The sequence below is a fragment of the Streptopelia decaocto genome (genome assembly GCF_964273445.1).
Source record: "Streptopelia decaocto genome assembly, chromosome: 1".
NCBI classification, from domain to species: domain Eukaryota; kingdom Metazoa; phylum Chordata; class Aves; order Columbiformes; family Columbidae; genus Streptopelia; species Streptopelia decaocto.
Window position 1 is genome coordinate 14,471,951 of NC_138663.1, and position 14,961 is coordinate 14,486,911.

General features: G+C 39.2%; 1 protein-coding gene across 3 annotated transcripts in view; it reads right to left on the minus strand.

The window, feature by feature from the left end:
• Positions 1-2,297: 2,297 nt before the first annotated feature.
• Positions 2,298-14,961, minus strand: part of ORC5 (origin recognition complex subunit 5) — a 73,874-nt gene continuing 61,210 nt past the window's right edge. For all 3 annotated transcript variants that reach the window (XM_082069853.1, XM_082069852.1, XM_082069854.1), the window contains 2 exons: positions 8,426-8,538; positions 2,298-4,676 (listed from right to left, as the gene is read on the minus strand). In XM_082069853.1, the coding sequence (XP_081925979.1) occupies positions 4,631-4,676; positions 8,426-8,538 (159 nt within the window). In that variant the 3' untranslated portion in view covers positions 2,298-4,630. The remainder of the gene's footprint in view (positions 4,677-8,425; positions 8,539-14,961) is intronic.

Genomic DNA, 14,961 nt, shown 5'->3' on the forward strand with positions numbered 1-14,961 from the left:
TGAACCTGCCTGTTCAGAGTAAAATCACATGGAAGCCAAGATAAAAAATACACAGTTTTTGCTATTAATTTCCCATCTAATATTCTAGTGCAGCCATTTCAGTATCTACAAACGCATAAAAATTTGGTATTGTGTATGATTAGACTTGCTAATCAAGTTGTATCTTCATCCAAATGCACATTTACTAGCAATGATAAGGCTCTTTTGTAAGTTATGCTGTTCTGTGGTTGAGAAAACTGGAGAAGTTATTGTCACCTCATGTAGCATTTCCTCCTGGATGGAGTAAATCTTCTTCTTCAAAATAGTCTGGGCTGACTAAAACATGTAATGTGCCCGTTTCCAGGCAACCCTCAAGAACCTGTAATTTCCCACTCTTTCCTGCCATCCCTGCCAAGAGGAGTACAGAGGGAATATCTAAATCTGGGATACTCAACTGTGTACATTTTACTCAGTGGTCAAAGACCTGTAGTATCTTCTTCATTCCAGCTGGGACTCCTGTCCTTCACACTACTCTCCGGGCATGGCTGCTGCTCCCGTTAGGAGGGGAGTCTATAGTGTCTGAATGGTCTTGGCAAAAGTACTTGGTGGGTACTGGAAAAATTTAACCAATGGTAAAAATGGATGCATTCTCACATGTGTAAATCATGGCATACAGAACCAACATAACTTAGAAGGTGCTCAAATAACTGAAATACTTCTTTAATTTGCACAAAACCAGACACAATAGCTAGGGGGATTATTATGGTAGAAGCAGCAGGTTCTGGGAGAACCAGAGTAAGGTAAATCATTATCAAAGTAGAATAAATCTCCTCCTGTACTACATGTGGATGCAGCCTTGTAAGCCTTTTTAAAAAAGAAATGAAAGTGCAGCTGTTGATGAATTCAGAGCTATTCAAGGGCACTAATTTATTTGCAACTGTATCTTATCTGCATTTCTTCCGCCATTACTTTCTTCTTGTAAGAACAAGTCCCAGCTCCTGTTGATCAGCCACCGGAGACAGGCATGATACATTTGTAATTTTTACAGTACTAGAATGCTTTGTGACTCAGGAATTATAAAAAAAAATCTCTGGTATTTTTAAAATACATCCTACTGCACCAAAGTACTGGCCCCTCAGTTTCAGAAGGACAGGGAACTGCTGGAGAGAGTCCAGCGCAGGGCAATGAAGATGATGAAGGGAGTGGAGTGTCTCCCGTGTGAGGAAAGGCTGAGGGAGCTGGGGCTCTTTAGTTTGGAGAAGAGGAGACTGAGGGGTGACCTCATTAATGTTTACAGATATATAAAGGGTGAGTGTCACGAGGATGGAGCCAGGCTCTTCTCGGTGACAACCAACGACAGGACAAGGGGTAATGGGTACAAACTGGAACATAAAAGGTTCCACTTAAAATTGAGAAGAAACTTCTTCTCAGTGAGGGTGACAGAGCCTGGAACAGGCTGCCCAGGGAGGTTGTGGAGTCTCCTACTCTGGAGACATTCAAGACTTGCCTGGATGCCTTCCTGTGTAACCTCATCTGGGTGTTCCTGCTCCGGCAGGGGGATTGGAATGGATGATCTTTCGAGGTCCCTTCCAATCCCTGACATTCTGTGATTCTGTGATTCTGTGATTTCTGATTAATTGAACAACTGTCTTGCTCTGCATCTTTTGCAGTTCTCAAAACCACCTGTGGAAGGGGTGAACTCCTGGCCCGGGGAGTCCACTCCACGAAAAGAGGGGCTCAGAATGGAGTATATTGCTAGTAAGAAACTCAGCAGTAACTTATAAACTCATTGACATGGATATATAGAAATATCTCTGGTTTGTCAGAATAAATCCTGCTATTCATCACCAGCACAGTTATAGCCTACATCAGTCATTCGCACTTCAGTCACCTTGTTCATTCTCATACTCTGCTGATTCAGCTTTACATTTTACATCACTGATAGGAGTATTTCACAAAGGTCACAAAAGTGCATCCGATGTAAGGACAGTGGTTCAGTCTAATGGATTCTCAGTAACTACTCCTTCTCCAGCTCATCTCATTTCAGTCAAATTAACTACGTTCCACAAAAATTTGGATTTACAATGGACATGATCACCAGGCTAGTCTGGAAGAAATTTCATTGAAAAAAATACCAGCAGCACTAAGTTTTGGCAGAGCTTATTTTCTAAGACCCTTATTTCGTGTCTTCCATGCTTTGTGCTCCAAATTTGCAGCCGGGCAGTTTTGAGGGTCTGGTCCACTGTATGGGTGTGATGGGCTTACTGAAAACCTCTGAATCTGCATCTCATATCTCATCAACCCCCATCATAAGCAGCATTAGAAATATTCCTGAAATGGCTGTGTACTAAGTCAAGTTTTAAAAAACAATAATTTTCTTACCACAGGAAATCAGATGTAAATGTTGCCTGAAAATGTCTCCATGACCAAATTCATTGTGCATCCATATAATTGTGTAGGGCTACTTGTAAAGCTGTCTTCTATGCTCTCCTTGTATTCTCTTAATATATATATCTAGAACTATTTTCAAGTATTTGTGATATTTTCATGAAGTGGGAAGTGCGATATTATTCATTGGTAGTAAATTTCCTAATGAAGAGCTTCTGCTTGGTAGGTGCTGAGGTTTTCAGCCATACTATTGCTAAGCAGGAGCTTCACAAGCTGGCCCTGTCCTGCCCCACTTTGCTGAAAGCTGTAAACAAGGTTAGCTAGGGAGGAGTTTTTGAAATGTTGTGACTCAAGAGTTGTAGCACTTAATTAAATTAGTATTAGTCCCATCACGTTTCATATATCAAATTCTAATCCAGATCAGATGTCACAAAAACCTATGATGTACTGCAGTTGCTTCACGTGGACTGGTTTACAGATGAACATGCCAAACCTTTCTTCTCCAACTTTCAGCCCTAATAGTCATACAGGAGATCCAGAAGAGCTAAGGTCAGCCCAGCACTAGCTCCAAAAGCAGAAGACAACATAAAGTTTAGGCCAAATTTTACATTATGTACATTTTTATTAGTAAAAACAAAAGTGGCAGTAAGCATTTTGAAACAGGTGATGTATCTGCATCCAAGCACTTCAGCAAGTGTGACAAATGTTGCCACCTCATGGACAGGTGCCGGGTTTGACTCAGCTCAGCGGTAGGAAGGAAGAGGGATCACGGAGATGAGTCATTGTTGCCCTTTCATACTCTCGTGAGAGGGGAAGCGACAGCTTGGCCAGAAAGATGCTTTTGTCACTTAGATTCACCTGGAACTTGTTCATTTGGGTCTGAATCCAGAAGCCTGGCTACACACCCACACTTGGGAGAAAAAAAGAAAAGGCTACACATGTTCAGGGTATTTGACCATCTCCAATATCAGAGCATGGGGGGGGGAAGGGGGGAAAATTATGTTTTTTTTCTTGGAAAAAAACCTAACTATCAACATAGGACACAACATGGTCTTGTATCGTCAAACAGTCAGTGGCCAGCATCCAGGGGTAAAACATCTGTGGGACCTGGAGTTTTCAAGAGAGTGACAGAAATCTTCAGATTCATGGAGACATTAATCCCAAACTGGACCAGGGGATTTTAATACCCCATAAAGGCAGCGGCAGTCGGGAATCCACCACTTGTAAACTGGAGCCAAGTGTAATTACAGTGTATTTCACCATGTATTTCCAAAGTTAAAGTTTTATGTTGTAACACCATACAGTTTATTCACCATTCCACCTCTTTTGGGGAACAGCTGCAGGAATACTCTGTCACCTGTTGAATTTCTCCCTTTCTGATGGAAAGGCAGCTGTGCCGTTCTTCTCTACAGGACAGACACTGTTACAAAAGCCATTACACAGTGTGTATCCTAAAGTACATTCATTCCAAACGTCATTATAATTAGCACTTAATGTTACTGGATGAGTGTAAAAGGATTATAAAATGTTTAAACAAAAATGAAAGCTTTCAAATTTGACATCGGGATAGAACTTTAAGAATTAATGATTTTTTTAAAATAGAGCTTTGTAAAAATAGATTCATAGTCAACATTTATGAATGGTCTGAAAAAAAGACAGTATGGTGATTAACTGGGAGTTTCCCATCATTGTGATCTCCATATAACAGTGTAACAGTCTGTCTACATATGACTGAAGAGAAAGGATTTATACCAGCGTGATTTTAAATATGTTCTTCTGTTTATTATATTTTGCTACTCCACTCTCCTAAAATGGTGGCCTCAGGAAAAGCTGCTTTGGCAAGCGATTGCAAAGATTCCTGTGGAGAGGAAGTGAAAAGACTGGGCATACAAACAAGGGCTGCTGCCACGTTCAAAGCACTGGGGAGAGTTCATAGAGCAAAATGCAGTCCTAAGTAAATGGGTTTCAGGCAATTTCAGTGTTAAGATAACATCATTAAGAGTAGAACAGATTGTGCTCAAACCCTGCTGTTTATAATTAACACATTGCTTCCAAATACTCCAGGGTCCCTGGTAAATAGTCCTCTGCTCAGATCCACCCAGACCAATCAGAGTATTTTCATCAGGTTCCATGCTGGGCCAGCACCTGTTTGGACAAATCTAAAAGAGCCAAAATACTCTTCTTTCTGGCCAGCTAAGTAGAGAGATGAACACAGCTTGCCTTAGTCATTGTCACAGTGTCCATATGGCTGTGAAGCTTGTTTTCACAAGAAATCGTACAAGTACTTTATTATGTCGAAGTTCACGGTCCTATAAACAAAAACACAGTATATTAGAGCAATCATCTTAACAGTGCTAAGACTTTAACCTGTTTGGAGACAGCGCACATGGGACATTCTGCACAAGCAAAATCAAGAAGTATCCCCAAAAGAAATGCAATCAAAGAATGAATTTTTAACTTCTAGTGCTATTTACATTACCTGTCGTCTGATTATTTCAACTTTGTAAGATTCTAAAGAAAAGAAATAAAGCAGCTTTCTAGTAAAAAACGGAACATTCTTATTTCTATCATTAAGCAGTAAAAATATATCAAAGTTAATAAGATTATATTTTCATATGGTAAACACGATACTCTAGTTGGTGATGCAAGGCAGCAATCTTTTATGCTATTGAATGCTTTGTTCATCTTCCAAACCACCTGTTTTAACATGTACTATGTAACTCCTTCATCTGTACTCATTTGCAGTCTGTATTCTTTCAGTCTTGACACTAGTTGACCCACGTTCATAGCTAAATTTGAAAAATCCAAGAATGCCACTCAATAGGATAGAAGATTTTAATGTATACTTTTGTACTTTAATGGCAGGCAGAAGGAAACAGCAGTAGAATAAAACATATAATTACTTTTTTTTGTCTCTAAACTCATTCTGCTACACAATCTAACACTCAGACTTTGAGGTTTACTGTTTGAATAAATAACGCAAATTACTGCATATAATGACAAGTATAAAATTAAAAGTTTTTTTTTTAAGTATTCAATGATGCAAAAATAACTGCTGACAATGCTAAGTGAGATTAACTGGCTGAACATCTTATTTGTTAGACTACAATCATTTAATATTCTCTGTTCATGAATCATTCTGTAACCCACTTTTCAAAAAGTTTCTATAAAACATCATACTGGGCAGAGAAGTTGTTCAGAAATCCCCAGGATACATAATGAGAAATGTGTCTGAATCTACTTAATAATCCAGTGACAAAATTACAGAAATTAACTCCCACTGTTAGACTCACATGCCGTTGTGTCACTTGAGAAAGTGCTTTAGTTACAAGGCTTTGCACAGAAACAAAATCACACACAACTAAACGAAACACAACTGTCCTGTCATAAAAACTGGGTTCATTAAAGACTCTATGAAAAGCTCCATTCCATTCAACAAACATTAAGAGATCCCTACTTCAGCCACAGAAAATTTCTGAACTTCAGTCTGAAATTCCTTAAACAGAAACAAAAAATTTCTAACAGAGAGATGTCTGACCATTCCTTCAGCCAAACATGTCAATACTACCTGGTAAAAAGCATGGAAATATCTCTGCAAAAACCAGACATGTGCAACAGAACAGAGCCAGACATGAGGTTCTGTGATACCAAAAAGAAACTGTGCTCAGCCAGCGGTTATCATACCAAAAGCCACCAAAAAGAGACATTAAGTTTTCTACTCTTTTTAAAAAACAGGTGGCTTTTTTTTTCTTTTAATGCAAATGTCACTTTTCCTTAAAAAATACAGGAAAATGTAATTACAATGTTCACAGCTTGAATAAGGGTGAGGAGGGGGGGAGGAGAGCATCATTTTCTGCCTTGCTTTTTGCACTCTCTTCAGCCTTCCATTAGGAATTATGCTCAGTATCAAGACTGAGACAGTAACAAGGTTGAGGTATCTGGAGATTTTAGTGACTAACAAACTTATTTTATTACTATTGCAGTAACAGATTAAAAATAATCGGAGCTGGGCTGGTTACTTGATGTGTGCTTTGGTTGAAATGGCAAAGTAGTTCTCTCTCTACAATACATATAAAATCCCCCATGAGTGGCTAAAAACTACAGGCAGCTGCAAGACTATAGCACAGCTAGAAAATGAGATTTCTTAAAGCAAAGAAGATCATGTCTTTCCCTATAGCTCACCCCATCAAGGCAAGGGGAAAGCCCATTTATCATGGGTTCAAGAAATCTTGTATCTTTATGGATCATCATTCTTAAAGATTTGACAAAGACTGTGGATTGGAAAAGATGCTTAATAAAAGAAACGTTAACAAGGGAGCAAAGCAAAGAAAGAAAAAAAAGGGAGACTAGGAGAAAAGTAGAACTGGTCAACTTAAAAATCTGTCAGGTCATTTAAATGGCCATATCTATGCAGCATATAAACACTTCCAAACTATTTGCAAGGGAAAGAATTGCTTTCTTCCTCATAACATGTAGGAAAAGTCAGCCAGATTATAGAGATATAGATATAGATATAGATATAGATATAGATATAGATATAGATATAGATATAGATATAGATATAGATATAGATATAGATATAGATATAGATATAGATATAGATATAGATATAGATATGTGAGTGTGTGTACATATACATATACATGTACATATACATGTACATATACATATATTTATATATACACATCCCTGACCTAAAGGAAAGCAAGCCAAAGCACAATACCATGCACTGAGGTTTGCAGTGATAGCATCTCTGACAACTCCTTTCTCTGGTAAGCATGAGCTACACAGCAGAAGTTTTGGGACCGTTTTCTGGCCATCTCTACCTTCTGGCAACATTAATGGAGTCAATAAAGCTTCTAAGGACGATGAGATTGCAAGGAGAGGATCGTCACTTCAAGCATCTTAACTCAAGGACCCTCATAACCAGTATTGAGCCTATAAACTGGTCTCCGTATTCACTGCAGGAGTCAGAGCAGAGACAAGAACTTGGGGACGTCTGTACACACACCGATCCATGCTGCTGAGCAGATGGTTTGCTGCACTTGTTACCAGTGGGAGCTTCTCCAGGGCATCATTCACCAGTGACTTCATTGCTGGGAATAGTAAACTGACACAGTGAAGCCGTCGAGATCCTGGCAGTGTGGACCAGCCAGGCCTGAACCAGATAAGTTTCATTCTGTGGCCTGTCCAACTGCAAATTGGAATTAGTGTGGCTGTGGGGTTTACTGACAAGGCTATTGGACATTTAGTAGCTCAGGAGAGCAACATGTGCACTGTTATGGAATATAGCCTACACCACAAGTTCCTCTGAAGTCCCACATTACAGAGGAGAGTTGGCCTTGAGAACACTTCTCCTTTTCACCACATGTCATTTCCTGGCTCTGTTCTGGCTAGAGACACTTTAAGCAAGACCTGCTAACAAGCTGGCTGCAGCAACAGGTGCGAGGTAATGCTCTTGGCATTTCATAAAATGAGGCAAAGGCTTGATTGTTGCCTATGCATTGCATGCATTTGTGTCTGTAACTCATCATCTCTCCTGATGGACCTGGAACTGTTCTCATATTCCAAAACTGAAGGCTCTGAATGAACAGAACACTGAGGTACCTACATTAATTTATTGAATTAGTTTGCATCAACTACAGATCATACAAGATAGACAATGTGGAAAAATTCTTATAACCTATGTATTTTTTATATCATAGGTACAACAAACACTGGTAAGAACTAAATATCATTTCAGATTCAAATACAATAATCTGCCTTTTGGTAATGAAATGGATTGACATTTTAGAGCAGTATTTATGACCTTTAATAAGCACAAAGACAGTATGTTACTGTAACACATACTGCCACTGTAACAAAGTTTTTTCAAAACAGGATTGGACTATACTTCAAGTTCAACACTTCTCATAAATAAGACTCATTCATTCATTCTTAGAAAACACCCATAGATTTCTATTCTGGTCTGCAGAGAGCTATAGACTGAGCAAATACTGCATTTGAAGTCTCTTTCAAGTCAGCACATAGAACAGTAAACGATCACTAATAGGCTCACCGGGCAATAGCTCTGATGAAGTCCAGAGATACGGTACATTTATATCGTGGTCCATCAAGCTGGTCATTATGGCCAACCACAGATAACAGCTGGAGAGTCACAAGAGAGGTGATCTACAAGCAAGACACATTAGTAATGTTAGTCATTTTTGCTAACGTGAACAGCAGTGGCCATTTTTTTCCCCTGTTTGGCATAATTCCCATATTTCTCTGGAAAGTCACTCATACTTGCTCATTGACTTTCACATAGCTCTGCAGCTGGCAAACCCAGGAACGTATATACATTTTCGTCATTACATTTTCAGCACAGGCAGTGAGAGACACAGGCTAAACCCTTCATCCTTCCTATCAAGCGTTATCCTGGGGTTCTGCTCAGAGAGAGCAAGGCAATGCAGGGAAAAGGAATAACAGCCATGAGACGAACATTTTCCAAATCTCTGCCTGACAACCAGGAGAGACTTTGATTCTCTTCCCTTTATACCCAAAGACCTCCTCTTAAACTTCCACACTCAAAGTTGGATACTCCCATGCCAGCTCACACCACAGATGAACAGATGGATGTATCACTCTATTCCAGACAAAAAATAATTTGAAGGTTGGAAAGGAAAGGCTGGAAGATTGTGTGCTTAAAAAGAGCATGGCCTGAAAGGAGAGAAATTTGTCTACAAACACACATACAGAGTGATTGATTATTTTACTAAAACGGTAATGTACCAGCATATTTTTAGTCATCTTCGTTCCTCCAAACGATGACTGTGCTATCACTAAGGTGCAGTTGTGGGATGTCACCACTGAGTGCAACCAGCCTGTTCCGTCTCAGAAGAACGCTGTGGTGATTCCACTGTCTCCCTGTCTCCCCCCAGCTCCCGGGGGAAAGAAAGAGGTAAAAGCACAAAAGAAAAAAATTCTCCAGTCTCGCTATAGATGCTACTGACAACTCAAGGCGACAAGGTTACATTCTATGAAGAACTGGTACCTGACCACAGCTCCACTTTTCAAAAAAACACAGCCAACCATGACCTACCTCTGTGTAATGATAATAGCAAAGCAAGGAGCTTCTGAAGAATAAATATATCTGGGAAGAGAGTGTCAGTTCAAACCTTCAAGGAAGCACACTGCTATAAAAAGCAGCAGCAAGCTCTTATCAGTATCAATCAAAAAAAAAACCCAAACCCTAACTCAGTAATAACCCCATTCTTCCGCTGAAAGTGAACTCGGTCTTCAGATTTGTGACAGTGCTTGCAGGAGGTAGGAATAATTATTAAAGTTTTCCCTTAAGTGGACATGATACATAAAAAAATTACACCTAACTGTGAAGAATAGAAAAAATTATGGTCACCAAGAACAAGGCCATTTTTATAACAGCCTGTGCTTGCTCAACTTTCTTTTATATGGCATTAGACAAAAATTGCTTGGATGTCATCATTCTGCAAAGTCTTTGGAGTTTGGTTATGGCCTACCCCTATTCACAAAGACAAATTCCACTTACTTAATTCAGGTCTATAAATTACATTTAAGAGTAGCACAATTTACAAATTGTTAGCATCTACAGCATTTAAGAAAATTGAATTCAGTATATGGTGAATGGCTTTAAATCCAGTTCACGAATCACTGAATTGGGATCAACCTCAAACCTGTTTTGTGTTTATCTCCTTAAAGAACTCATGAGTTTGAGAGCACATTTTTCTACATTCTTCATCCAACATAGTTTTTTAGTCAGTCACTAAAGAAGCATTATGGAGTAATCCGCTGTAAGAACTGCTGTGTTACACTCCAGTGCACCATTACTGGTGAGGGGACGGCAGGAGGCTCCTAGAAGCTCCCGATGAGCACCGCAACAGCCTACACATGTTGGAGTGGCACCCATTTCATTTTTACATGTGATGTAAAAGTGACCTTTCTGCTGAATTACAAATGCTCCAGCAATACTTTAACAACAAATTGTAACCATTTTCTCTTCTGGCTAGCACCAAATGAGATGTGTGTAACGTAAGGCCGGCAACGTAAAACTCCTTTCTAAAGGCTGAGTCAATAAATCTGAAATAGCATCAGACTACATACCAAGTTTCATTAATGTTTGTGACCCAAGACATTAACTCTAAAGACCCAATATACAATATCACAAGACAAATGAAGCTATTGATCATCACAGTAACACAAACTTACTTGGCAAACTACAACCCTTTACTCATTTCTTTCACAAATCCTCTCTTTATTTAGCTTAATAACAATGTCACGACAGGGAAGTGAGTGCTGCAACAGTGAGTCCTCATCCTGAGATAGCTTAAAAAGACAGAAGTAGACAGAACTGTCATTTTCAACTCATACAGGTAAGAAACAGTTTTATCTCCGAAGAGGCTCAGTAGAGACAAAGAGAAAGAACATGCATTTAAAGGGAGTAAATAGGGACCAGCTCCCCTACAGACAGCCAGATGTTAGAAGCTGAAATCTAACTTGTGAGTCTTTGGAGCAGAATTCAAACCCCAGTTACAGCTGCCTGGCCTGTACGTGGAGAAAGGCAGAGATCTCCAAAGGACAAATCCAAAAACCCCAGCTCTGCTTGCACAGCTCTCTCAACAGGTTCACGGAAAAACAAAACCAGCAAGAGTTCTGTCACCCCAAAGCAATGGCTTCTTCATATTTTTTTTCTCTATGCAATATACCAGGATTCTCTCACAGATAAGTCAGCCACAGAATTAGGCAACACATGTATTTTTTACAATAAACTGCTTTGTCAGAAGAAAAGATTCAATTTTGGTAGCTACGGTATTATTAAGTTCCTCAAACATTTTGCCCTGAACCTAAATTTCTAGACCTGGTTCATAAAAATCAGATCATTGTCTTCACCAAATGGATAAGAAGTCTTCTAGGACACAGAAGGTTGGTTCCCTCCTGACACAAGAGGTCTGAGCACTGAACATCTAACAGGTAGCTGGGGCGAGAAGGAAGAAGAGAAAGGAAGAAGCAGAAGGAAGGAAGCAGAGGAAGGAAGAAAAGGCTATGGAAAATCTGCTTTTGGAGCTATTTTGCATTAAATTGCATTCATATAAACAGTCTCTTTCTGTGCCTACTTCAGGCACACACTCGGTAAAGCAGGATACAGTGGAATTAACTGGCTTTAATACGGTGTAGCAAAATTTAAAGCTACCAGTTTTCACATTCTGTTAACTCTTAAGTGCTGCCTATGGTTTACACACTGAAAAAAATGTTATTACTTCAAAAGTTCAGGTGTCGTAAAACTTTGAAGGCAATCTGATCTTAAATGAAGATACATCAAAAGTTTGAAACACAGTTAGGAAGAATATTAACGCAATGTCAAACTAATCACACTTCTTCACAAAAAACCCACAACCCAGCTTCATTTCATTATCACAAAAGCTTGGGAAAAAAACATCTGGCAAGAAGAGGCTAGAAACAAGCCAGAAAAACTGTGTGGGTGACATAAGAAAGAATATTTATTAAGCGTCTTTGTAATAACTGAAATTACAGTTGGAAGAAATATTCTAAAGCTATTACTAAAATTAAAGTTAGATCTTGTAATGATTTAATGCCAGTGAAAGTTAATAAATGGAGTTTTCTACAGGAATAACAAGAAAATCGGAAGAAAAGTTACTGGTCTGAAAGATACGAAGAAATAGGTGTTACTGATGGATTTAAAAGTAAGCCAAGACTGAGCTTTCTTTGAAATACATTTGTGTGAGAAACCTGCTGCTGAAAGCTTGGATGCAAGGTGAGAACAACCATTAAAGCACAGCTGAGAGCTGCTGCCAGTGGGAAACGACCGCTCAGATTGCTTCTGGAGATTCACTGGGCAACTATGGACATTGAACCTCTGGAAAAAAACAAAGCAACCCACAAGCCATCCTTAAAGGCCCCTTTTTTCCTATCGGTCTGAGCTAACAGCTGGGCCTTGCATCATTCCCCGAGCAGACACAAAGACCGGCTTTGTCAGCACGAGGCTGCGTGGAAGCGAGGAGGATTCCAGAAGTGAGGGCTGTCTGCTGAGAAAGGCCAGGCTCTCCCCAGGACACCACAGGAGCCAGAAAACATTCGCAGAGGTGCAAAACATGAGCAGAATTCAGACCCGAGACACAGGGAAACACATGGTTAGTTGGGGCAAGCAGTGACTGATTATCACAGGGAAGAGTGTGGGCAAAGTGTGCGGCACATCTCAAACCCATAGGATAAATCTAAACAGAGAAAATGACGCTGACTAGTAGGGGGAAAAAAAAAGCTGTTTCCTCAGAGATGTGACTCAAATCTCATGGAGTGGTACATTTTAAACTGGACTAGGCAAATACTCATGAAAGACACTAGCAGGAACAATCTCAGACTGTCAGAGACATACTAGATGATCTGTGAGGTATTTTCACCTCCACATTCTATAATCTTCAATTATCTAGCCCAAGATGCAATGTTAATTGTAACTCTTCAGTCTGACTTCATTTCAACCACAGCTTTCATCTGTTTCATGATTCTCAACCTCAAACCTATGAAGAAATTAAGAACATTCGTTATTTCAGTACCATCTGACAGCAGTTATCCTCCCAGTTATATTAAATTTTATAGGCACCCTAACGCTTTGCAGCACCATCGTCACTCGGCTCGCCAAGCAAACATGCAGCTCCCTGCACTTGTCTGAAGCCGCCACTGCCAGGAGTGACGTTCACACATGTGCTACAGCCACTGCTACGCAACAAGACAGTTTGAAAACCAGATGCTATTTAGAAAACGCATTTCGGTCAAAATGACTGCCGAAATAGTCTCCTGGAGTTAAATTCAATGACCCTAGTACAAATTATGTGAGCGTAAAAAAACCACCCCAAACCTGCTCATAAGGATTTCAATCAAAATTATAGTCAGAGTATGCTCAGTATGTCAGCCTTGTTAGAAAAGCTCATAAAGAAAGGTAACAATAGAACATTACAGTTATATATATTTAAGCCAGTAATTGCTCAAAACTGTTTTTATAAAAATTAATAAAAATAAGTCAGCACTTTTCTGAATACTTAGATTTTAACAATCAGATTTTGATTCTGAATTATGTTTTGTGCAAGACTTTTAGTGCATGGAAAAATATCTAACAGAAGAGGCTGCACTTAGTGATATGACCTACCATTTTATCAGATCTTAAATGCTCAAATGTGGGAAATCATTTCAGTGCCTCCCTTTCTGGAATCTTTCTGTTAGTATTTGGTCAATTTTTCCACCTGCTAGTAGTGCTTCAATATTGCTAACTATATCACACCACTCTTGTCTTATTCCAAACCCCTGCACATTGTTTACAATCTTCATGTCTGCAATTAGAGCATTACTATATGCTTCAGCTATGTATTTTATCTTATTCTCAGCTTAAATTAATCAAACTCTTCTTTAAACTATCTTAACATCAAACTGTTTTTGACATAGACAGCACTCTAGGCTGTTAGTTTGGTAACACGCACATAGGTGGCTGTATAGAATTCTACATTGCACAGCGAACACAGGGTCCCAGTCTGCTTGCAAGCCTTTTTCTTCTATGAATTTGTGTTTGTGTTTCACATCTGTCTTTGTCCTGCATAAGTTATTTTCTGTATTTCTCTCACATAAATATTACTTCATAATTTTGTATCGACTCTCCAGGAGCTTGCACATTATTTCCCCATCTGTAGTAGTCTATACCACACTTCTCAATTTTTAAGTAATTTCTGCATATGTCATCAACGGGTTGACAACACTTTACCAGAAGACTTCATCAGATTGGGTCAAACAGAATTTAACACTAATTACTAACTTGAACAAACTTTCAAGACATAAATGTGTTGACAAATTCCAGATGTGCGAGTGTTACATTCACTAAATGTTTAATTACTATGAAGTGGGGAGGGGAGGGGGTAAGTGGGAAAGGAAATCAACTGACTATTACTGCAACCATTTATCCTTTAAAAAACAATGTTGCTTAGGCTAACAAATCTTTCTTTTATTTTTATACCCATTTAAGGATTTAAAGATGTTTGTTCTATCACGATGTTGGGGATGTTTATCTGTTACCAGGAAGCACTCTTGACAGCCTGGCAGGGAAGGAGATTTGCATCACATTTCCCCTTAAGAATTATCATGCAACGTCCCTACTTTCAAGCCTTGAGTACAATAAAGAATTTACTGGATGGAGATCAGTCCACGTCACTGAAGCCATCATGTCATATCATCTTTTTCATGAATGTACTCGATTTATCACAAAAACAGTAAGTTTTTTCCCTCTAACACGACAGCTCTCATAGACTTTTCCAGAATCTTACTGATACACAGACAGGAAAACTTGCTTCAGTTTCTGAAGTAGTTTTATTCAAGACCTATTTATTTGAATACACTCCTATATCCTAATGAAACCTTTTTGTATTTGTTACCCTGCTACTCTGTCTTCACTGTTTCCTCCAACTTCACTTGAGGCAAATCTATGCGATTTACAGATTTAAACAAGTGAGCCCTTTTGCTTTTTCAAGGCTTCATCATATTGGTGGCTCAGTCATTTATTTAGACAGGCAAAACTTCCTCCTC